This window comes from Diadema setosum, chromosome 13, assembly GCF_964275005.1.
Source record: "Diadema setosum chromosome 13, eeDiaSeto1, whole genome shotgun sequence".
Taxonomy (NCBI): Eukaryota; Metazoa; Echinodermata; class Echinoidea; order Diadematoida; family Diadematidae; genus Diadema; species Diadema setosum.
In genome coordinates, this window is record NC_092697.1 from 4,926,791 (window position 1) to 4,952,426 (window position 25,636).

Consider the following 25,636-nt stretch of genomic DNA (forward strand, 5'->3'; position numbering starts at 1 on the left):
TCAATGAAAGATCGTCATGTCAAATTAAGTTTTCTCTCGCCTGACATTCAGACCTTTTATAGGTATTGTAAATGAGTTAAGAAGAAGTCCAGCGCCCCTCTCAAGAAATTTTGCGTCGTCAATGATACTCACAGGAGTTTGCACCATGAATGGTCGACGATGCCGCATGTATTTCACGAATTTGTACACTTCCACCCTTTCCGAACGTCTCGCGTGTGCGACGACACTGTCGATTGCGATCACAACTCCTGTTCGACCAACGCCGGCGCTGTAAGACAACGAGTTCGATAAAGTAGCAGACAATGAAAGAGAGAGAGAGAGAGAGGGAGAGAGAGAGAGAGAGAGAGAGAACCTCAGGCAGAGCACAGCTATTTCATGTATAATACATCTATAAACAGGAAACTCTTTAAAAGTACTGGGTTTAATTTCATGAAAGAACGAACTATATTGCAGCACCTTCCCCCAAATACTGAGCTTCATTGAATAAACGCTTCATAGAAGATATGCAGACAAGTTTTTGCTTCACAATTTTTCTGAAAATTTATACGATTTTATACAAAGTATGCACAATTTCTCTGGGGGCTTATGTCACATTATACAAAAAAGTGGATAATTTGTTACCTTGTATTATTGTTATGGTTGTTGTTTGGGATATCTCAGGGAAGACAAAAGTCGCGGTAATACAAGATATGACCCGTGTCTGTGATAGTTCGTAATAGGAATACGAGGTTAAGACTACATGTTTTTACTATGGTAGATATAAATAATAACGAATGGATGAACACCCTCAAAGCTGAAGACTAGATTCACGAGTTTTATTTTGAATTAAATTGATATGCTTGACTTTTGCAGTTGTATTCAAATATGAAAACATACATGTTTTTTTGTTCATACGCAAAGACAAAGGAATGTTGCCAAGTACTACCCCATGACATTAATGAGTGCACTTAGGTTAAAGGAATCTCTTAAAGAGAAAAAGAAGTTTTGCTAATTTCTGCAAAACAGTTCTTGTACAGTGGATATGAATATGCAAATGAGCTTACCATGTCATACCCTCACAATTTTCTATTGATATTGTACAAAAAAATGACGAACATTCAATGTTTCTGTCATTGAAGTTTGAAACATGATGCTATTTCTAGTTGAATAACTACAGAATAGTGATCAGTTAGATATACGAAGATTTGGGCCTCGGGCATAATTGCGTTCGAATGAAAAACTGGAAATTCCAAAATTTTATGATCAAACTACATGGTACTTGTGAGGGGAAGACAATATACATGCTCACTTTTCCATTTGCATATTCATATTGACTGTTCAAGAACTGTTTTCCCCCAAAATGTCATAACTTCCTTATTTTTCCTCCGATTTCGATCAGAATCATACCGTTGAACTCGTAATATTTTACTCTTTCTCAACCTGACTTAAATTTGGACTGTATTTCCCCTTTAAATCATTGTAAAATTGGTACGAATCGAAAATCGATTCAGGGAGAAAATAGGTTCGCAAGTTTACCTGCAGTGCACGAGAAGGGGAGATCCGCCGCCACCGTCGTACTCGGCGCGCACCTGTCTGAGAAACTTGAGGAGTGAGGCGGAGTGCCTGGGTACATCCTTGTCTGGCCACGCCCTGTAGTGGTACTGACACACCCTTCTGGAGTTGGGACCCTTTGGAAAATGATTTAGCCATGAGTAAAGTTTTGAGAGCAAAAATGGGTCTGGAATTTAGCAGACATTCTTATTAAATGTACCTTTAAAAGCTCAGCATTGCGCGCCATTTCATTTCATTTCTTTACTTTGTTTACGTCAAACTTTATGTCAATATCACAGGCGCCTTCGGCACTAAATTTTTGAGTGCAACTGATTAAAAATCAAGAAGCGTGGTACCGTGTGCTTTAAACAGCAGTAGAATATGCATTAAAAATGTACATAGGATAATATACACTAAAAACATAACAATGATAACTTTTTGTTTAATCCGTAAATGAACCGAGGGAGGTAATACATACATTAATAAAGAGGGTAATACATGTTTCAGTTAAGGTGGACATTAATTTTGAAAGTTATTGTGACTATCATCATCTAACAGTACTTTTGGTCACACTTACGAAACAGACGGAATGATAATGACAAAGTATCATAAGTCTTCCCTTTATCAATACACAACTACTGTAGCAGCTGAATTTGCATAAGACTGAATATAATAAATCTTCAAATTTTAATTTGCATGACTAAAGCGTCGTAACAACCTAACATTAACGATTTGTCAGGCAAATTGTCAGGGATGGGCTATGTATACTTGCTGAATAACAGTTGTAAACACGATTTCCGCTTTCACGTTTAATGCTCACTTAAAGTCGAAGAAATGCGAGAAGGCGGTATCTTATATTTATTTGGGTTTTCGTGTGATGTGCCACTTTCATGGAAACATACAAGGAAGACTTGAAATTCCAGAAGTTTCCTATTTCATATCCTATTCAAAAAGATTTATTGGATATGCTGTACTTTGCTAATATTTTGACTGTAATCCTGCCCTGACTTGCGTGACGTATTTAGTTTGTTTATAGCAATGAAACAAGGAAATGGAAAACAGATTTGTGTAATTGAACCCTCAGTGAGAGCGGAATTGGCTCGATATTATTTTGATTAGAACAAGGTAGTATCACAAACAGTCGGCGCAGAGAAAATGTAAATTGGACTTTAAGCTTTTGGTGAAGACATGGCTGGAATAATTGTAGAAAAATAGGTTCAAGATATGGTCGACATAGAAACATTTACACCGTGAATACGAGATTTTGGTTCTGACATAACAGTATATTATAAAGGCGCAAGTGGAATCAGGAGTTCAGTCTTGATTCATCCATGATAAGATGTAAAGAAAACCCGTCTAGCTTTGCTTGTTCATGACAAAATTTGGATTTTTTCTCTGTCCTCGTTTCCGTATAACCATAACCACAATAAATAAAAAAAAAATGAATAAATGAATGAATGAATGAATGGATGAATCAATTGATTAATTAATCAATCAATCAATCAATCAATAAATCAAGAAAGAAAGAAAGAAGGCAATCAATCAAGAAAGCAATCAAGCATTACCAAGCAACACCCACACAATGACATCATCAGCCACACGACCCTTTTTCTCTCAGGAGATAAATACAATGTATAAATGCAAGATACCTACAGATATTCTTGCTACTTGGTTGGTCGACTGCGAATCACATGGCAATATGCAAAAAAAAAACAAAAACATACCATGTAATCAATTGTTTTGCAATTGAGCGCGCTGATGAAGGTAACTCCGATGTGCCCTAAACTATAGTAGTTTCCCAATTAGTTGCGAGTATAGGTAATTGTAAAAGTCAGGTTTGCTAGGGCCAAGACAATTCGGACTTAAAATTCGAGATTTTTATAAAACAAATAGTGAATGGTCTGTGTTTGTACAATGTTACCATATACTTCAAACTCGGTAAAAAATTCGACCTTACCTCGTTACAGCATTATTACATCTTTCACCTTGTTCGAAATCTTGCAACGCAGCACCAGTGATCATTCGCTCTTTGGATATTACTATCTATTCTGTCTTTCCAATTATGTAATGGATGACTCGTAAAGGTTTGACCCCGATTGGTCTGTTGGAGGCAACTAGGTTATTCTTTGTCACATCTTAGGAACAGATTTCGGATCCTCATATTCTTGATGTAGGCCTACTTACTTTTTTGAGGACCATGGTTCGCTTCACCCAATCAGTGATCTTTTGCGCTGAAAGAAGTGTAACGTCTATGGCACCATAAGCTATACACTCATTTGTCTCTTCCGGCCAGTATTGGATACACTTGACCTGTTTAAAAAGCACACATTTATTAATCAAAGCTAGAAAAAAAAAACGAAATAGAGAGTATTTACACAAAGTAGGCAGTGAAACAGAGATTTTGATGGATTTGTAATCACGTCAATTCTATGCTTAGCCTATAATAGTAAATAACGAGGTGATAACTATCGGCATTTCAAACGGAAATATCCCTTTTCATTGCCGTCATCATGCCGTTACCTTTGTCCTTAGAGATGATATATAAAACCGTTTAGGAAACTCGTGTTACATAAATCAATCAAAATAGATATGTCTATCAACCATGTTAACAAAGTCGTATAATGATAAGATCAATATCTCTTAGAACATTGATTCCAACAGATATAGGTGAATGGACTCGTTGAATAAGAACCACTCAAAATCATCAACCTCTGTTCGTTCTGTATATTTCCCCATTCCTTTACTGTCGAGATGATACATGTGAATGTGTCTCATTCCACGTACAGTAATTCGTACATACATTTAGTGAAAATGTAATCTAACCCAGTATAGGTATCATGATCGACCGGGCACTGAACTTAGGAATGATACTTTTAACTTGATAGAAAAAGGGCATTTTTCTTGCATGACCACCCCCCCCCTCCCCCTCTGCCGCCCTCCATTTTGGAGTCAAGTCTACCGGAATCTTTCTACCTGTTTGTTTGTTTGTTTGTTTGTTTGTTGTTTGTTTGTCTGTTTGTCTGTTTGTATTACCCTCATTCCTTCCTCGAGGTTTGTCAGCATTACAATCACCCGGACCCTCTTCTGCCACACCATCCTCCAGAAATCGTCCAGCGAAGCTGTGTTGGGACCTGCACAAAATTAAAAGGATGATGACAACGATGATCACAATATTATAAGTAATCACGCTGACCGATGTCGACAAAGACAACGATGCCCATGATGACAAATAGTTGTGCTGATGGTGATGAAATATCAAATGCAACATAAGAATAACTGTGATAAGATTATGTACTACGGGACTTGTGGAAGTGATGTCCGGGAGGCTATCTATTAGTGTTAAGATATGATTTTTAATAGCAGAATGTGCATGTCCTTTTTTAACATACCTTAAAGATGCAACCAAATCCCACCTGCTCAGAGCAGGACACAGTATAGTATTCTCTACATAGATTACAGGTGATACAAATAATATATTGTCTAAGTAACAATTTGTATGGCTACTAACACACCCTATAAGACAAAATAGATGTGAGCATGAGATGTACCTTGTGATGCGATGTACGCACGGTCTCGATCGAAACTCTGTTCCAACAAAACCAAAGACGTAGAAAATTTAAGGCATAATTTACCATTTACGGATGAAACAAAAACTTTAGTGCTTCAAAATAGTTCTAAAATGTGAGTTAGGGATAGAAACAACCAATGTAAAAAATTTGATTCAATATAATTAATGTTACGTATGGTTAACTATACAAAATATGAACAATAATTATAACAATGTTTCTAGACTACACCTTCTACAGTTATTGTATATCAATAGAAATATTGATATCTCCTTATATTTTAGGCTTTATTGCAAAATGTTTACATGGTTAGATGTTCTATGATACAACTGACCTACACATATGCATCAAATGTGATATATCGAACATTTTTGAATCACTGCTCCCAAAGGTAATTTGTACCTTTAATTTCGTCAACAGTTTACTGAAAATCAGTCTTTTTCTTTTCGACATTCCATCCATTTAACTTTTCCACATGTTGAATAAAGAGAATCATAAACACAACTGTATAGGCCTAAAAGAGTGCACATTACAAACGACAGCAGATTCTAAGTATGATAATATATGCAATAAAGACGGTAAATGCACAAATAATGGTGTGATAACAAAGTTGACAGAGACAAAAAAGAAAACGACAAACAACAATGACAAAGTGAGGACATCCTCATGAAGGAAGAAGCAGGGGTCGTAGACCTGTCAAGGTTACTCCCAGATATTTCTCTACTTCAGCTACTTCTCCTACACATAATTGTATATACACAAACACTGTGTAACTAATTTCATATTCCATATGTGTGTGTATGAATTATAGTTTTCCATTTATCTGTACGTAGTGCACACTAACCAACCTGCGTTGTATAAGGTGTATAGGAGGATGACATCTCAACATCTAATTAGTCTGGACCACATAAAACCACATCTCACATCACGTTTATCTGAAAAATGTATCTTAAAGTAAGCATAAGGACTCAGTAGAATGTAAGCAACCTCGCTTTGTATTACAACTATGAGTGAGTAATTCTGACCAGGGATATTTGAGAATTAAACTGGTAATCATATTTAATTCAGTCATGACAATTACGGTTAGCCTATTGAAGCAACATAATTACATAAAGTACTAAACTCTTCAATCTTCGTATGACATCCTCATTCGTTGTTGATTTAAACCTCCTGAAAATCCGTGGTACGGCATTTCGATGTCTGTATATTTGGAATGGGTTCTATCATTCGAAGAAAAAGAATAATTATGACGTTTACCGATATGTAAGAGGCATTGTAGTAGTCCGAGTGTGGGTCGCCATTGATGAAGTCGAGCTGGACTCTCGATGAATCATCTGTTATTGAGATAAGCGATTAGAAACGAAGGAATCGCGTGATATACTCGTAGAAACAGCAGGAAGTTGCTAAAAGATAAAAACTCGAACTTTCACTCGCTTTGAAATATAGTAAAGTTATGTTTCAATCTGCTTTCAGGTTCAGTGGAAGAGGGGAAAAAAGGAAAAAAACAAGTTATTGAGCGATTATCGAAATTTACAGATCGTAACTGTTTTGATCTGATGATGTAACGGCAGTAGAGGAAAGGTTAAAAGAAATCAAGAATATTTTGATTTCTTGGAAGAGTTCACTCAATATATATATGTAATATTATATGTATATACATATATATATATATATATATATATAGAGAGAGAGAGAGAGAGAGAGAGAGAGAGTAACATGATGGGGAATGCTTTTTCACTTGTAAAACTAACTGGGTTCATTTATTGATTCATGCTCTCGGTAACTTTGCACGATTGGAAAGACACATTCGTTACATAAACAGATCAGTTGGAAGAATATCGGAGAAGCGAATTTGAGAGAATCATGGAAAATTACGGGCCCAATTCCCGTCGCTTTGAAAAAAAAAACAGTTATCTTATTTGATTAAGGGCCTTGATTTCACTTCAAGATGAAACATACTTTCTGAGCAAACTTACACGGCAGAATGTTTCGATATCTGTTCTTCGCAAAGTTTGCCGGTTTTGAGGCAACTTCATGAGGGAAAATATCTGTCTCAGGCAGGGTCTGGAAAAGGTGAGAAAAGATTTCATGAGGGGAATGAGATGGATGAGGGAGAAGAAAAGAAATGGAAGATGACATACCAAAGAGAGGGAGGAAGAGGAGACGTCCTGAAGACGGAAAGGAAGAAAAGAAGAAGGAAGAATATGATAACAGAGTAACAGATATAAATGTTTAGAATGATGTGAAGAACAGATATAAAAAAGAAAAAAAAGTATATGCTAAGGAAATAGAAAGATAACAATGGGAAGATAATGAGAGTGAGGAGATGATGCAGAAACAAAATACGTATTTGATAATCCCCTACAAAGAGACAGAGAATCCAATCAAAAAAACATTTTGTGGCAGGATAGACATGATAGAAGAGGAAAAGGTTTACCGCCATGATGGGCTCGAAGTTAAGGGAATGTAGATGTCAACTTTAAAACGAAACATCAAATCAACAAGTAGCAGTTTGCGTCATACGATTCAGGCCTTGCAAGAAAACACGGAAACGGCAGACAAAAGCTGGCTCACATGTACATATTTTTTGGAAAAAAAATGGAGAAAAGAGAGATATTCTATCAATATTCTAAGGGAACAAACGTTCAAAATGATTCCTGACATCCTCTCTCTGTCTTTCTTATTTCTTTTCTGTCTTTACTGAAAGGAAGAGCTGAGCAGTAAGAGATCACACGATGAAACTGAGAACAAATATCACAACGATATCCTCGATGGGGGAAACTCCTTTCTTTGATTTGTAATTATTTCCCTCATTCATTCCCGCTCCATTTAGCATTGTTTATAGCCGAGACGAAAAGTTCTCTTGTTTCTACAACATTTTGACAACACCCTCGTTTAGATCAATTGCTCCAGCATAATTCCATAATAGTTACATTCTCTTCCACATTCTTAGCTTCGTATCTGCAAGACACACTTCAAAATATTTGCGTCATTAATTGTTTGCATTACATTTTTGTTGTTGATTTTGTGTAATAAATATACGATAATTGTAATGAGAGAAGAATATATAAATGACATGAACGAAAAAAAAAAAACTGCCTTGGCAAAAATTAGGATACTGTAAATAATTCTGATGATAATGAAAGTAGATTATATAGAATTATATGATATGATATACAATAATGATATGAAGAATAATTGATATCTTTAAAAGATATAATAGTTATGCCGTCTTCCTCCATTTGTTAAAGTGGACGTACGTCAAATTCGTCCGAGAAGAAGCTAGTATCTCTTTTCTTCGCCAGAAATGCAGGAAAGGCTTTGACTGAAATCGACCCCGCAGTTTCCGCAGCGTTCAACCTGGCATGGTGCGAATCCATTGGGGCGGCGTAAGAGGACCACTGTGACTGGTCAGTATCACGCGCGTACACAAGGCGCTTCCATGCCATGTCAAGTCTGTGCGAGGTATACCGACGGCCGCCTGTCAGAAAACAATGTTTAGTGTCCAGTAGCCAGCTATCTATGCACTTTGGAATACATATTTATTCATATATTTCTTCTCTCATTCGCAAACTCATTTTACATAATTTTTTTTTCCATGTATTATCCATTTACTTGTTTCAACAAGATTGTTCATGAAACCAAAGCCGATTTCTGTTGTGGACCTCAATACAAGTACATCGAAACTGATGTAACTGTAAAAGATGATAAGCTAAGATTCTTGCGAGTATTCCTCATTGTTGAGATGGTTGAGTTATTCATTGATAGAACAAAAAAAAAGTCGACCCACACAACTATACAGTAAGAGAACGGCAGAGATAAACATAGGGAAACATAGATCTCATTTATAGTGAAGAGCGAAAAAGAGAATGATAAGAAGTGAGATACGAGATACGATCGAAAATATCTCGATTAAAGAAAATTATTAATGATTATACTTGGTGCATAACATCTTAAGAGTGATGGAAGATTGAACGGTAGAAGGACATAGGTTAATATGTATAAACAAAGAGAAGGAGAGACATTTGACATGTTTGAATTGATGTTATGACATGCTTACTGCATTATATCAAAGCAATTAAGTCAGGACCAGAACAGTTACGTTAGAGCTTTCCCGTACCCATCAGGCACTTCATCTTCGTGCATGACATTTGCTATAACTGTTTGCATTGTACTGTAGCTGCTGTACATTCGTATTGTATGGGTGGCAATGTGTCGTGTCTTCTAGATTTTGCTTCTGTATCTTTTTTTTTTATTATTATTACTGGCGAGATCTGATAACCTGATAAACTATGATAGCAATTATGCTAGAATAATGACGGTAGTGGTACTGAAAGGATGATTGAAATAAAGCTTATTACAATCATATTCACTATTTTTATTATTACAATGATAAAGTTAATGATTTTTGTAAAAGACAGTGCTTCTTTTTGTTTTACCTTATTCATTTAAGTACGGGTTAAAGATCAGTTTCTTGGCTGTTTTTTTTCCAGCGAGTCTGTATATCGGTTTACAACATAAAACAACACATGGTATGGTACAAAATATAATATTCTAAACAAGAAAACGAACATTTTGGCAACAAGAATAAATAACAGAGGTTGACTGTAAAGAAATTAGTGCTGACAGAAAGAAAATTGGGATAAAAAGGAACAAAATCATTTGCAATATCAAAGACTCTGTTACGCGAAAGCATATGAACCCACAAAAAATTAGTAATTGTATTTAAATAAAAGATCATTTTTGCTTTGTTCATTACATCTCAATCTTTTTTCGTATCAAAACGGATCTGAGATCAAAGCTAAGGAACAAAACGCCAGAACATTTCAAATTATGAGCTTTTTGTGGCCAGAAAAAAAAAAAGCAAGAAGAGAAATATTCGTCTACGGCCACCCGGCCTCAGTTCATCCCACAGTGGAAAAACAAAATCAACCAGTAGTTTTAGTTCTTTGAATTAGAGAAATATGTCTCACCTAATTGGTCCCTGGCTGAAGAATCTGTTCGCCCATTCACATTGTTTTCTCTTTCCAATCTTTTTCTCCTAAGGAACAAAGACAGCAAATAAAATGTGAAAGGGTATAATATAGGCCACGTCAATGAACGAAAGGTCGGATGATTCAATTATAATAGCAGCAACTCCTGTCTCTATCCGAAACCAACGAAATAACTAAATAACACATATATATGTATGTATGTATGTATGTATATATATATATATATATATATATATATATATATATATACATATATATTCCTATATAGTAAACACTCACATATATAATATTCATTCGTCTCATTCGCTGTATATGTCACGAGATTTTATACACATAACCTAACGTATAGATCAACCGAAATGATGAGCACGTTTGAGAAATGATAGGTTGGTAGATACCTTTCACCTGGCTTTGATTTATATGACTTTCCTTGACTTTCTCTTAACAAATCATTATCAAAGTTACACAACCACGTGCACACACACACACACACACATGTCTGCAAAAAGGGACAGTTGAAAAATATGACACAAAATTAAACACATACCACTTAACAACAACCACTGACGCAATTAAGCAGATGATCATGATTGTCAAAAGAGACGCCGTCATCGCTGGGGATTCTCTTGGGACGAATTCAGCTGTAAAGGAAAAAAAGAAACGAAGAGAAATAAAACATCAAGTGAATTTGACTCCCCATCTCCATTACCAAGTAGAACGTTTTTAACGTTACATTTCAATAGTCGTATCTATCAAAACCTTCGATTTTCTACCTGTACATGCATGTGCAGCAACTTTGGCTCTGCATTTGTCACTTCTTCTCTTCTTCTTTCCTTCGTATAATAGAGAAATATGACTGAAAACCCAAAATGAATCCAATACCTTAAGATTTAAAAGAGATACAGATGTTGATATTGTTTATGAAGACATTGAAAGTTTTAAAGTTTATGATAAAGTAAATGTATACGCATATATATATATATATATATATAGCGTATCTGCAATCACACTTTCTCAAAGACTCGTTTTATATTTTGATAAATATATGTTAATCAGTCTCTTAATATTACTTCACCTGAGACCAAGAGACATTTACTTTAGGCGATCTTTAAATTCGATGTTAACAAGTGCTTTGTGTCTGTTTAGAAAAAGCGCTATATAAATATTGGTTATCTATTTTTTAATTTAACAAATCCTGATGCTATGATGAAATTATTGCAAGTTTTAATATATTATATTGATTACTTTTCTTTTGGGCAAAATTATCAAACTCATTACTATATCGAGGATGCAGTCTTTCCGAGTGTAATGAAAATTGCCATGGTAGTGCCTGTTTTTAATATTTTTAATAAAAATCTACTAAATGATAACGGTACACTTTTGCATATTCTTTCTTTTTAGCAAACTGAAAGATACAACCGTTCATGATAAATGGTTTATTGCACTTTATTTTTGTCTAATAAATTACGATTAGGTTTAAGACACGTTCACAATAGTTGTCATGCATTTGTTGTTTTTACAAATTAACGTTTAAAAGCTTTAGAACAAATGAAACACCAGTAGGACTCGTTTTAGTCTTTTTCAACGCATTTGAAAGTATTGATCATTTAATTTCAACCAATATATTTCTAAAATCCAATGCAGTGGTTTCAAAGGCATTTAATTAATTAGTAGCAATATGTGTGTATAGATGTTTACATGTCGCAATATGAAAGTGTTTCAATAGGTGTTTTTCAAGGATCAAGCCATGGACCGCTAAAGTTTTCAATCTGTATCACTAATTTGGAATATATGTAAGTAATATTTTATATGTATTTTTTTTTCACTGACGGTAATTGTTTTCCTATCTTAGGTAAAATATTACGGTATTGACTGTTTTAAATTTTGATATAGGGAAAAATCAATAACGACCTTTATCTTACAAATTGCAAATTGATTTCTAAAAACATGTTTTATCACTTCCAAATCGAGTACGAATGCAATACAGGGAAAAAATTGAAATTAGATGTTAATGATTAACATATACAATGAGTAAAAAGCACTGAATTTCATGGAGTAGAAACTGACGAAAATTTAAAGAGGAAAGAACATGTATAATATTACTAAGGAAACCATCGAAGTGCATTGGGTCATTAAATAACGAGAAACATTTGCTGACAATAATAATAGTTGATTTTTGGAATGGTCTGATTTTATCGTATTTAGCGTATCACAATATAACTTCATATTTCATTACTGTAATGCACCATTATAAAGTGTGTAATTATGTCATTCTTATATAAATGTTGTTTTAACGGGGACCAGCCCTGACAGGAAAGAGGCCTTTTCTAGCCCCCTCCCCCCTCCCCACCACATCCGCTGCAAAGTTATTGATTATATATTTTTGTTCATTTACCTTTTCCCTCTGTTTTATGAAGTTCTTTGTTGTGTTGCCTGTTTTTGAATGAGAATGTAAATTACATTTTGCTTTAATATTTCTAATTGAGCAGTATAGTGAATGTATCAAACGTACTATTTATATCACTTGAGACACACATTTAGAATGTGACTTTACTTGAGTAGAATGATCGGAACAAGACGCTAAGAATACCGTGACCTTTTAGTCTGGGATTTGGTTGTGCAAATAATTATAACGTGTTTTATTCTCACCAGCTAATGTTGATGTATTCCGTGGTTCCGACCATTTACTCCTGCCGACCCCGTTCACAATTCTGACCTGAAGGAAGAGCAAAAATAAAATTCACATACCATTTACGTGTAGTAATCATTACGTACGTGATTTATTTCACATTGTATGGACAAATAGTTTGCAATGTTCTGTCTAGTTAACTTTTTCAAAATTTCATCTTTTTGAGGAGGTTATTGATATTAAAGTTTGTGGTCCATACACTTTTTGAATACTACTACATTGTACATTGTGCAAATGTCATCCTTGACGGCTTTTATCTTTATGGTATGTAATATACGTGAATCGGAAAGAGAGAGAAAGAGGAAAAATCCAAGCAAACAAAGAGTTTGTCATCAGTTACTCTAAGTTATTGATTGCCTAAACGGTTACAGGAAAAGCAAGTAGAGTTGTATAAGCCTCTTCTTTCATGCATGAAGTAGGTGACGATTCATTTAAATAACAAAAGGCAAACTGAGCAATATATTCTATTTATGAAGGCATTTTCTACGAAAATCTCTGACAACTCTTTTCAACTATTCAGTCTTTGAGAATCTTGTGGCAAGTATTTGAATAAAGAAACAAGTACTTCAATGGTCTTCATTCAGGGCCTATACGTCCGTATTTTCCTTAATCACGGGTGAGAATGGTGGATGGATAGATGAATATAGAAATATATATAGATTTCAAGAACAGAGAGGGAAAGATACTAAAAGAAACATGAACAATAGTAAACAACATTGTGATATTGAAGTAGTAACTCAGCTTACCATTATTGTCATATTTCTTTCTGATGGCAGATCAGTGAGCGAGTAATCCGTTACGAAGTCCTGAGAATTTACGCTAACGACCTTACTCCCTACTGCACTCGATTCCAAGTCTTGAAGATCGTACCAAACTTCGTAACCGGTGACATTTCCGTTGCGGTAAGACGGCGATGCTATTGACCACGTAAGCCTGACCGTTGTCGCATTTCTATCAATGATGTAGAGGCGGGTAGGTGGTGGTGCGACTGTCGATGTAAGGCATGGTCACAGGAATTACTTCGTTCACATGTCTCCTTTCCCATACTTAATTTGGGTATTAAAAGGTATAAGCATCCATCGTTTGTTTGTGAAGCTGCTTCAAAACACTTTTTATTTACTTTTGCTTTTGGACTTCTTCCTTGTTAATGCACCCTGTTATTTTTTCCCCTTTTTGTCAACGACCTTCTTGTTCCAGCAGACAAAGTGAGTTGTTTATACGGCAGATATCGAAATCAAGGAGACGTAAACTCCACAGCCCGCTTCAGTTGCGATGGTTGACGCCAGCAGCTGCTCCACGAGGGCCTTTGAAATGGCCAAATTTCGTGACCAAACGCCTCATTTCTTTTGGCAACTTTTTCACAAGGTACAAACAGATCAATAAATGCGTATTTCTTACATCGAAAGATAACCACAGACAAGATATAAGCTGTGTATACACTGCATATTCAAATGCAAGGATACCATGATAAGAATGATCTTATCAATTACATCATTGTACTCCTTGCCACAGAGAAGTTAGGGTTTCCATTTTTCTCTCATTTTAAATAGACTATAGCAAATAAGGGTTGTATTTTCATCATCGTTTTCATACTTTGTCCATTCTAGGATTCAGCGACCAATTCATTTCTATTCAATTAAATTTTTATTTTCCACTCATGGGGTGGAACACCCTAATAATTTTCATTCGTTCGCTAGAGAAAAATATTTTTATTATGGTATATCCTTGCATTGAATATGCATTGAATAGGCCCTACAAACTGTATGTTATCTGTGGTTATCTTTCGACATAAGAAGTACACTCACATAACTTCTTCTGCCGTATCTCAGGAAAATAAATGCTGAAACATATGAAGAGTTTAGTCATCAAACTATCTAACTCTATTCATGCCAATTTTTGATATTTGACACTAAATCTCTTGAAACAAAGAATATAAAATATGCATGGGATTTTTTAAATCATAATTTCAAGAATATTCCCAGCAATGCTATGAGCGAATCACCAGTTTTTATTTCATAAGTTTTATTTTGCACTGTCTGATGATGAACTTTAGATACTGCAAAATGTTTGAAAATGGCGCTTAATCCATTTTGCGGTCAAACTCTTCAAACTCAATCATGCACACTTGGAAAAATAATAAACCCTAAATATTAACAATCAAGCAAACAAGAAACGTTATTGTAAAACAAAAAATGGAGGGCAGCATAAAACGTGGTTTTACTTTCTTCCCATGTTCGCCCGATGGTAGGGGTGCTTCTGTCGCTCTGGTCATGCTCGTTATGTCCCGTGATATCAATGGTATATGAACTGTACGGCTGAAGGTCCGTGAGAGTCGCTTCCTCTTCATCCCCGTCAAAGGACGAACAAGTTCCTCGATCATTACCTGTCCTTGAGAGCCGGTAACAGATCGTGTATGACACTATGCCACTTCGGCAATTCGCGGCGGTTGTATTCATACGCTGGTAGTTTAAGGGAGAAAAAAAAACCCTAAACATAATATGTGAACAACTAGAAGGGAAAAACACGAAAAAAAAAATTTCCATGATAATTACACGAACACTTTCCCAAGTCATTCCAAACTGTAATGTTTTTCAGGTCCTTTAATTCCTTGTCGTCCTAAAGCTTAACCGAACCCTCTATATTTTCATTTAAAAGGAGATTAAAGTTGTTTTTATTGCAGTGTTATGTTCCTACAGAAGTGAATCAGCCTGTTGGCTCATTTTAATTTTTTCCGAAAAATTTTGATTACCAACAATATACTCTCACATATTTTCTCGTCCCTGTTGTCCTGAGACTCTTACTGAGTAGATTCAATTCTATTTGTATTACCTCAGCATCTATTTCTCTCCATTTTTCCATATTTATCCCTTCCTCGCATCCCATTATTTTTTCGATATAGTTCTGTCGAGGATCGCTGGATCTGTTTTTCCTTTCTGTCCGCTGTATTGTCTTCCTATTATGTCAACCTTGTCTCGTTCTGTCTTGTATTTAAGTCCCCTTTCATACGTTTTGTCGTCTCAGTCTCGTTTAATGTTCATTCGCCTGTGTATGCATGTGTCTGTCTGTCCGTTACTCTGTCTTCGCATTGGGCTTCCAGACCTTTTTTTTTTTAATCTGACTTTATTCCCAATCTTTTTTCCCCTTTTTGCATCAATTCATTTTCTATTGACATTCCGTACCTGAGGGGCCCACATTCTACAAGCATTGCCTTTTTAGTGGGTCCCTCCATTTTTCGATATTTTGTGTAATGTTATATCGTCTATATCACTTCAGTCAATTTTCACTACAACATTATTTGTTACCCCAAGGTTCCACAATTATGTTCTCTTTTCAATTTTACTTTGTTTTGATTATATGTAACCTTATTCTCTGAAAGTGAAATGTTTATGTTCTTTTCGAAAAATGAAATAAAGTTTGAATTGAATTGAATTGAATAAGTTCCATGCATCACTGCTTTTTTGTTTTAATTTTAATAAGAGAAGATGGCTGGATAGTCTAAGTTCAGCAGCAATAGCTGGTCTTTGATGGGGTCCGATTGGATGTGATGTGCACCACTGGCTTTTACATTAATGCTCATAATCATAGATTCACTTGTAGTTCCCACGTTGCGTCTCTATGACTTACACAATCTGACGATTACGTCGACCAAAGAATACTAAGAAAAAAAAAAAGACGAACAATTTATGGACTGGTAACATAATTTGTTGCTCTTTGGTGATTCGAGCATTCATACCTCTATCTCTTTTTAAACTCTTATTAAATGAAGTACAGCAAATATCTAAAAAACAAACTACACAGAACTGTTATTTTCGATAACATCCCGTTGCAAAGGGTTTTTCTTGTCAAATTTCTTGAAACATATTAATAAACCCATATCGTCACTATGAAAAATAACCAAAAAATTAACAATAATGAAAAAACAAATTGTGTTTTGGAGGAAAACGCTTGCATTTCATTTTCTTCTGCTATTTAATTGCATACGTTATATTCTTTCTTGGTATATTACGTTTCCTTTGCATTATGATATCTTATTAGCATGGGCAACTATGCTCAAACTTCCTCCTGCAGGATATTGTCAATTTTATTCGAAAATAAGTCGCTTTACGTCTTTTTTTACCAACATGTACAGACAGTAATATATATATATATATATATATATATATATATATATATATATATATATATATATACATATATATATATATATATATATATATATATATATATATATATATGAACCATTTAAGATATATATACTATGATATCCCAGATATGCATGAGGCTTGTTTTAAAGGGGATGGCTAGTAACTGATCTGTGGGAATCAGTGGGAATGCTGAGGGATGATTGTTCCAATCCTTGTGGGATTAATTTAAGAGTACATTATATATCTATTCTTGTGTGAAAATTATTTGCTTCAAAATGGTCTCATATTCAAGTAATGTGCAGTTTAATGTTTCCAGATAAGCGTCCCTGGTCAGTGACGGGGCATTAATCTGCACATTCCTTGAATATGAGACCGTTCTGAAACAAATGATTTTCACACAACAGTACTAGCCATCCCCTTTTCAATTCAATGTTTCCACGGAACCAGTTTTTTCATAATTATCCCACTAGGCAATCTAATGAGTTTCATTTGCCCCTCCTGAGAACTTTATTAGCCCAGAGTACATTTATATACACCGGTCCTAGATTTTGGAATTCATTAAGCTGTGAAATAAAAAATTCCCCTTCTTTGCATTCTTTTAAGCGCAAGTTGAAATCATTTCTCTTAAATCCTCTCTGATAATATTCTTTATTAGTTAGATCTCATCAACCTCAGGGTTCATCATCCATCCACCAATCTTTCGATCACTGGCTTCATTATTGCGTAATAGATTACGTGTTTTATTATGTAATAGCCATCAAATCCTTGCACAGCTGCGTCCAGTACCAGCCTTCTGAAGCACATTTTCAATCACCCCCTGTTCCATTTCCCTAGTTCAGCGTGTAGGCATTCTCTCTTTTTTCTTTTCCTTTCTCTCTCTCCATTCTTTCCGTCTTTTTTGTCAAGTCGTGTCATGTCTTTTGTATTTCTCCTGTCTTGTTCTGTTCTGTCGTAGTGTGATAAGTATTTGTAAATAAGTAATTCATAAGTTTGTTCATTTTTTGAGTGGTTCACAACATACAAGCTTGCTTTTTAGTGGACCTCTCAGTTCTTTTTTTTTTCTCAACTGAAGTATAACTTTGTACTTTTTTTCCAGTATGTGTTCTTTCGTTATCTGTATCATTTATCTTTTGCAAAGTCGAATGTTTATGTTTATGATGTAATTCCAAATTTATTATGCGTTATGTTTTGTTGGAAAAAGAAGAATGAAAAAATAAATGAATTGAATTGAATAAGGGTACATTTCAAGTACAAAAACAATTGCAAATCACTGCAGCGAGGTTTACCCGATGTTTCCTCTTTCCTCAAAGAACTGAATCAACACTTGAGAAAGGGCGGCGAGACGCTCGAAAATTTGTGTGAAGAAATAAACCGTTGGTGAATACAGCATGAACTTTGTTGCAGCTTTGTTACTTATCTTTCTATCTTGCCAACACGTGGACTACCTTATCAACATATATATATATATATATATATATATATATATATATATATATAATGCCGACTTGTATAATCATATTGAGCATAAGTGTCATTAACCCATTCTGTGCCAATAAGTAGAATGAGCACAAATTTTGCGCACAAATCTATGGAGAGGTAATCAAGGTGGTAGGTAGATGTGGTGTCCACCATGCAGGTCTGTATCCTACCTGCCATCTTACAGTGAGCTGTCGTTCCCGACGGGATTGAACGTTGCTGATTACTGGTGCAGAAAATGGCTCTATGACCAGAACATACATACAAGATACAGTTTTTATACGTCTTCCTATAGCACATGAAGAGGTAAGAAATTTGTACACCCATACACAAGCACACACTCACATATATTCATATACAAACGATATATATATATATATATATATATATATTAGAGAGAGAGAGAGAGAGGTACATAAACAATGTACTTCTTTGTTTATTCACATCATACTAGTATATTATAGATATTATACATATCTATTGGTACTCTGAATTTTCAAGGTCGCTAAAAGAATATAATATAATTCAATAGAAAGCCATACTCTACCCAGAGAACCACTTGTTTTAAAGTTGGAGAGTTTCAAGTTTGTGTTTTTGTTTTGCTCGGTCTATTCCATGTTATTGCCTCTGCATATAATGAAACTATAACTGTTCAAAGACAAGAAGTCATGATTATATATGATAAATTCGATAAAAGAACAAGGAAAATTTGTTTGATTTCATTTAGAATAACAGATGTCGATAAATGAATGTATACATAATCAGAGAAAAGAAGATCGTAAATTTCGACAGAAAAAAAAAAACAACTTTATGCCTACATAAGCAAGTTTTTTTTTTTTATTTGTGGAGAAAGGGTGAAAGTGAAAGAAGAAGATACGATCGAAAGAAATAGTTGGGTAAAAAGAGCACATTCAGACTTTGATATTTTAATACGGCTGACACGGCTGATGTACATAGTAAAGGGGTGAGAATTCACGTATACTTAATAGCATCTGTGATGCATGCTTGATTATACGCGCGATACACGTCAATGCAAGTATAAAAATCTAAGATACTGATCCCGAGATAGGATAGTCTTGCAAAATGAGTGTTTGCACCATATAATGAACGCATTATAAAAACAAATTGATAGTCATTAGATGAAGACAAAAGGATTGAAAATAGTAGAAAAGAGAGAAATATCGAAATGTGATTTCGACTTACTTCCGCAATTAGTCGTTATCGATGCTGACGGCGATGGCGCCCCCGTTCCACCGGGTCCTTCTCTGACCATGGATACCGCGACATCATAGTCGGTGTCGGCTAACAATCCGCCTACGAGGAATGACGTCATACCCCTGGAAATGACGACCCTTTCGTGTTCCACCCATGTCATATTATTGTTATCGCCTATTCGTTCTCGTGTGTGACCGATTAGAGCCACGATTGGACCTTCACCAGAGACAGACCTATCGTTCCAGCTCAGTCTCACAGTTGTGGAGCTCATAGCTCTAACACTCGGTGGATCTTGTAGCCACGGCAAAGCTAGAAATCAAAGATGAACTCACTTAAACATCACACAAGAACGACATAGTTTGTTGTAAGGTATAACAATGATACACACCAAAGGTTCAGTAAAAATACGCGAAACTTTATGCCTCCGAGATTACCGTGTGTTTTACTCTATAATATAGTGATGTAAGTATCACCTTCCTGTATCAGAGAGACTTAGCACCCAAACTCTTCTTGTTCTACTGGGTTGTAATAACGGTTGTAATATGTAACCATGCAAGAGAATACAAAAACATTTTAATTATTGTCAGCAGCTTAAGTTTGGCCCTGCTTGTAAAGGATCTATCATATTCACATAGCAAGCCAAACACTGATTGAATTAAAATGACTTGAGCACAGAATGATCTATGATAACGGAAATGAACACCCATTCAGCTTCGACTATTATACAAATATGAGACAGTTCTTTCCGTGGGTCCACACATCTGTACATGCAGTACATTGTATACTAAAGCTATTAAATGAAAATTGACGGAAATAACAGTATGCTAATGATCTGCTGAGGTAGCATACATTCTGAATTTCGGGTCACTCGTAGAGAATATGGGCAGGTTACAGAAAGTGGATGAGAAATTGAATAAGTTCAGCTCATCTACAAGCGAAGTGAAAATGAAAGTCTCGAGTGCTTTAATCAGTTAATTCAATCAGAAGATTAAAAGATATTATATACTTAAGTAAAGGTCCTATTGCAATAGCAAGTGAATAACAATTCTGATCATAATGGAAAGATTCATGTGATTCATAATTACTAAATGATTTGAATACCACGGTGCTCCAAATAATAGAGTCTGGTTACCAATTATATTCAGCTTATAAACGTGTTAGTAGTATTTTGACCAATACGTATCTTGACGGACTTATTCTTGATATCATTTTGCCAGATTGTTTGGAAGTTTTGAAATGAGTCCATGTACTGAGCAGTAACAGTTCCTTATATGCATTGCTCTTTCATAATCGAGAATGAGAAGTAATATATTTACATATCAAGTTGAATAGATGACTAAGAAGTAAGCGGGAAAACAGACCAAACAGCCGACTGGCACGTGCATAGATTGTATCAATCAGTAAGTTCTATTTTAAACCAATTACCTGGATCTACAACCACGCCAAGGTATTGAATTGACTCTACACATGTCTATTTCTTTGATTGAGGATTGTTATATCAATAATCATCCGTTTTTTTTTTTGTTTTTGTTTTTTGCTGATAATGGTTGACGTTTCTTTATCGTGCAAGACCATCTCTTTAGGATGTCCCAATTGAGTTGAATACTACAACAGATCAACTTACTGTACACATTTGCGACGATTCTTCTAGAAAGTGTCGTTTCCCCGACCGTAGATTTCAAATTAAAAGTGTACACTCCTCCAGCTGTAACGTTTTCGACAGGAAAATAGACGTACTGACTCTCACGTATAACAGTATCATTATGAAGGGGTGAAGGCTGTGTACTATCAGGCAGATACATGGTAAGCGAAAGATTGCCTACTGCGTCGTCTTCTACAGTGACGTAGGCACTGATCTGTGATGGCTGACCAGGATTGACCTTGACAAAGATGAGGCTGGTGAGACCTATCGTAATTAACAATACAAAGGCGTCATCACACATTTTGTCTTTTGTTTATACATGTAATTTTTTACTGCTTAGAAACACCCGAATAAAGCGCCGTATTCTTCCTCTTTTTTTGTGTGTGTGTATTTAAGATGCTTCAATTTATCTTCCATGTTCTTGTCCAGAGGGGCCCCACATTCTACAAGCTCTGTCTTTTTAGTGGGTCTCTCCATTTTTCGCACTTTAAGCAAGGTAATAAATGTACTTCATTTCGACCACTTCTGTTTCTTCTTTACTACAATGTATAATTACTATGAGATCCTCAGTTATTGTACAATATTATAATCATTATCATTGCAACTGATTGACACATTGCCCAACATCGACTTCAACAAGCACCGAATTAATCATTGTCTGTGTATAATTATAGTCAGTTATAACCATGAAAGATCGTTGGCTTGCATACTCAGGCTGAATTCGAATCAACAATGAAAGCCAATTTGTCAAGCAGTTGCAATAAAGAGAACTTGCAATCATTTACGCAGTACCCGCTATTTGCTATAGAAACCAGCACTGGCTCTCGGGTGGAAACTGGAAGGTCCAGTTGATATTTCAGACGCCTGTCCGATGAACTGGCCTCATTTCATAAAAAAAAAGTCGTTATGATAGCAAGTCTTACTGGAATGGCAATTGTCAAAGTAACCACAAGAATTAAGCTCCCTGACTGGATGTTGCTATGGGAAGTTGCTATTCTAGCAAGAGTTGCTATCATAAAATATTTTATGAAATGGTCCATGCTTTTTCTATCATGGCTACTAACAACACACTGATTAATTCGCTGTTTATGTCGATGTGGGGCAATTTACCATTGACAATAAGTAGGAATAATGACAATTGGTCATTGTTTCTTTTTACTTTCTCAGATGCAGTTGAATCGTTAGGTATCGTAAAACCATTTTGATGTCTATACGGGACAAATCCCTTTGACACACCACCATTCCAGAAACTGTTCTAGACGCAGGATAAAAAGCGTACCTCATTCATATAACTACAAGGTACAAGTAAAAGACATGTTACAATGACAAAGGGAAATACATTCACATGCATACAAATAAACGAGCAAACACAAACACACCAAAACGCACTCAGAGGTACACACAAATTATATGAAAGCCACCCTGGTAGGCATAAATACACCAAACTCTCTCGAGTAATCAATTAGTATGAAATGAATTTACCACTACGACAGTCAGGGCCCAACCAGTGATCGCTACACTGTCCATTACACCCATCCACATGATCACATACAGGATTGGGGCAGTGGCATCGCTTGCCACATTCGTGTCCATAGGAGCCTCTTGGACATGCTGAAAGAAAGAAAAAGAAGGGATTCTAATCTTATGACTCTGTCTTTGGAGCAAAGCCCGGAGATTCAATTTACCTGCCTCGTGTATAGTACTTCTGAAAGTTGGATAGACATTAGGCGAGAAAGGAACGAGGGAGAGGAGAGTGTAGACGTATCGTGAGAAGAGAAAGTAGAGAGGAGGGGAGGGAAAAGATATAGGGGGAAGGAGTAATATTAAGGAGAAATGAGAAGGAATAGGCTACAGGAGTTGATAGGGGTGAGGAGGGGAAAGGGAGTGAGGGATTAAATGGCGAGGGGAAGGAGAAGGGAATGAACGAAAAGGTCGGGGAAGGGGCAGCGCGCCGCGGCGGCGGCAGAGTGAAGGTACATAGGGGAATCAGGAAGGGGGAGCGGAGAGAAGAAAAGAAAGAGGGCAAGGGGATGAAGAGGGGAGGGAAAGGGGAGATGGTAGGATATAGGAGAGGGGAAGAGGAGGAGGAGGAATGGGGGAGGAGCGACCTGACTCTGACTCCCATTGATACAGCTGGTAAGAAGGCAGGGGGGGGGGGAGGGGTGATCATGTGTGACGTCATTACATAATTATTGGTTAAGGAACATAAACAGAATTAAGGAGACGGATTGGATCATGACAATACGAAAAAATTACAATTTTCACACATTTCTTGAACATGACATTTTACCTCTGCAACGACGGGAGTTGAAGTTGGAGACCACCTTATAGCCCACAGCACACTCCGTAGGACACTTTCCAGTAGTTCTGTTGCAAGCCTCATCATTCAGACAGTGACATTTCTTAGTGCAGTTCCGTCCATAGTAACCTCGATCACAATTAGGCGGAACTGGAAAAATTTTCAGTTTACATCATGCAAAGTGTTTCAGTATTTAGGCTACGGTCACAACCCCCAAAATCAGCCTGCTCGGTGACCGGTCGGCGAGTTTTTAGCCAAAACCGGTCGAACAACGACCGGTGACCGATCAGTGACTGACCAGGCGCCACTGATTTTTAGGGCATCGGGCGGTCGCCGCTGAAGTTGTAACGTGGAGTTAAAATTTCAGCGGCGACCGACCAGTTTTCAGTAGCTGCCCATAATACGCTCGGTGTCCGAGCGGGAACCGTCCAGGCAATGACCTAATCGAGCGGTCGCTGCCGAGCGATTGAGAGAACAAAAATAGTAGAAACAAATATGACAACAGCACAGAAGAAAACCAAGAGAATAGATCAAGCGGTCGCCGTCGAGCGATTTAGGGACTAAAAATCTTAACATAGAAATGACAGAAGCACTGAAAAAAACCAAAGACTAGATGGAGAAGATAATCTAGCCCAATGTGGAAAAAGCAGGGGGAGGGATAAGAGGCAAGGAAACCCCACCAACATCTCAACATCTCAACATTTCGGCAACCAACATGAGGGACATGGAAGTCAGAGGCAACCACTTTGGGGCAAAAGAGATGAAGCTAAAAGTTAGTGTTGTTATGCTGACGTAGTAAAATACGGTTTGGTTACCTTATCATTCATTAAAGGCCTATTGATTGAAGAAGAAATTACTGACAAGAGATGGGGAAAATTAAAATATGAAATTAGATAGGAATAGAAAAATAATGTAAAATATGGAAGGAAACAAGATATTTTGGAAAATTCTAATTTACTCTAATCTTTGTTCCATCTTGGGTGTTCCTCCCTTTTGTTTTATTTCCTTACTTCTAGTTTCTATCTGTGGCATCACATAGCTGAGTTTTATTAGTTGATAATTAACTTTTAGATCTTTTGCCTCGAGTTTTATCTTGATTAATTAATCAATTAATTAATTAACACATCACAAATCCCATAGGTACATTAATAAACACAGGTAGATCTTGAGAAATTTCCGGCAGAGACCGGCGGGTGGCCGTCGGTACGCCTATATATAATAGACGAGTCACCGGTAGATGACCTATCGATCACCCATCGGTCGTAAAAATCGGCCGATGGCCGGTGGGGGATCGTCCAGTTGCCGATTGGGTATCGCTCGGTGACTGCTCGGACTCTGCGCGTTGCAGATCCCCACATTTCGCCAAAATTTTACTGAAAATCGATCGGTGACCGACGGGAAATCGACAGGGCACTGCTCGGTCATCGCTAGGGTTTTACAGCCTGCTCAACATCTCCAAAAACTGCTGAGCGGTGCCAAAAGAAATTTCAGCAGCGACCGAGCAGGCTACTAATCGGTCAGTCGCCGCTCTGAGTTGTGACCGTATGGCAAGCCTTTTTTACATTTAAAGTTAATTTCTGATATCACAAATTCCATTTTGTGATATCAAAAAATCAAATTTTTGATATCAAGAATTCAATTTGTGATATCAAGAATTGAATTTGTGATATCACAAATTCCCGTAAGTGTAGCACATGAACTTAATTTGTGATATCAAGATATCGAATTTGTGATATCACAAAATCCATTCTTGATATCACAAAATCAATTTGTGATATCAGAAATTCGAATTTGTGATATCTAAAATTCAATTTGAGATATCACTAAATGAATTTGTGATATCAGAAATTCGAATTTTTGATATCAAAAATAGGCTTCACGTGAAAAACCAATGATAATTCGTGATATCACAAAATGATTTTTTGATATCACAAATTCGAAATTTGTGATATCACGAAATAAATTTGTGATATCACTAATTTCAATTTGTGATATCAAGAATTCTTATTTGTGATATCACAAATGCGAATTTCTGATATCACATATTCCATTTTGTGATATCACGAATTGAATTATTGAT

General features: G+C 36.1%; 1 protein-coding gene across 1 annotated transcript in view; it reads right to left on the reverse strand.

The window, feature by feature from the left end:
- The window catches only part of LOC140237109 (receptor-type tyrosine-protein phosphatase epsilon-like), a 31,928-nt gene extending 12,195 nt beyond the window's left edge, over window positions 1-19,733 (reverse strand). The window contains exons 1-9 of the mRNA XM_072317048.1: window positions 19,604-19,733; window positions 13,598-13,767; window positions 7,073-7,160; window positions 6,354-6,430; window positions 5,079-5,115; window positions 4,564-4,661; window positions 3,715-3,840; window positions 1,516-1,667; window positions 133-268 (exon numbers count right to left, since the gene is read on the reverse strand). Of these exons, the coding sequence (XP_072173149.1) occupies window positions 133-268; window positions 1,516-1,667; window positions 3,715-3,840; window positions 4,564-4,661; window positions 5,079-5,115; window positions 6,354-6,430; window positions 7,073-7,160; window positions 13,598-13,767; window positions 19,604-19,733 (1,014 nt within the window). The remainder of the gene's footprint in view (window positions 1-132; window positions 269-1,515; window positions 1,668-3,714; window positions 3,841-4,563; window positions 4,662-5,078; window positions 5,116-6,353; window positions 6,431-7,072; window positions 7,161-13,597; window positions 13,768-19,603) is intronic.
- Between the last annotated feature and the right edge of the window lie 5,903 nt (window positions 19,734-25,636).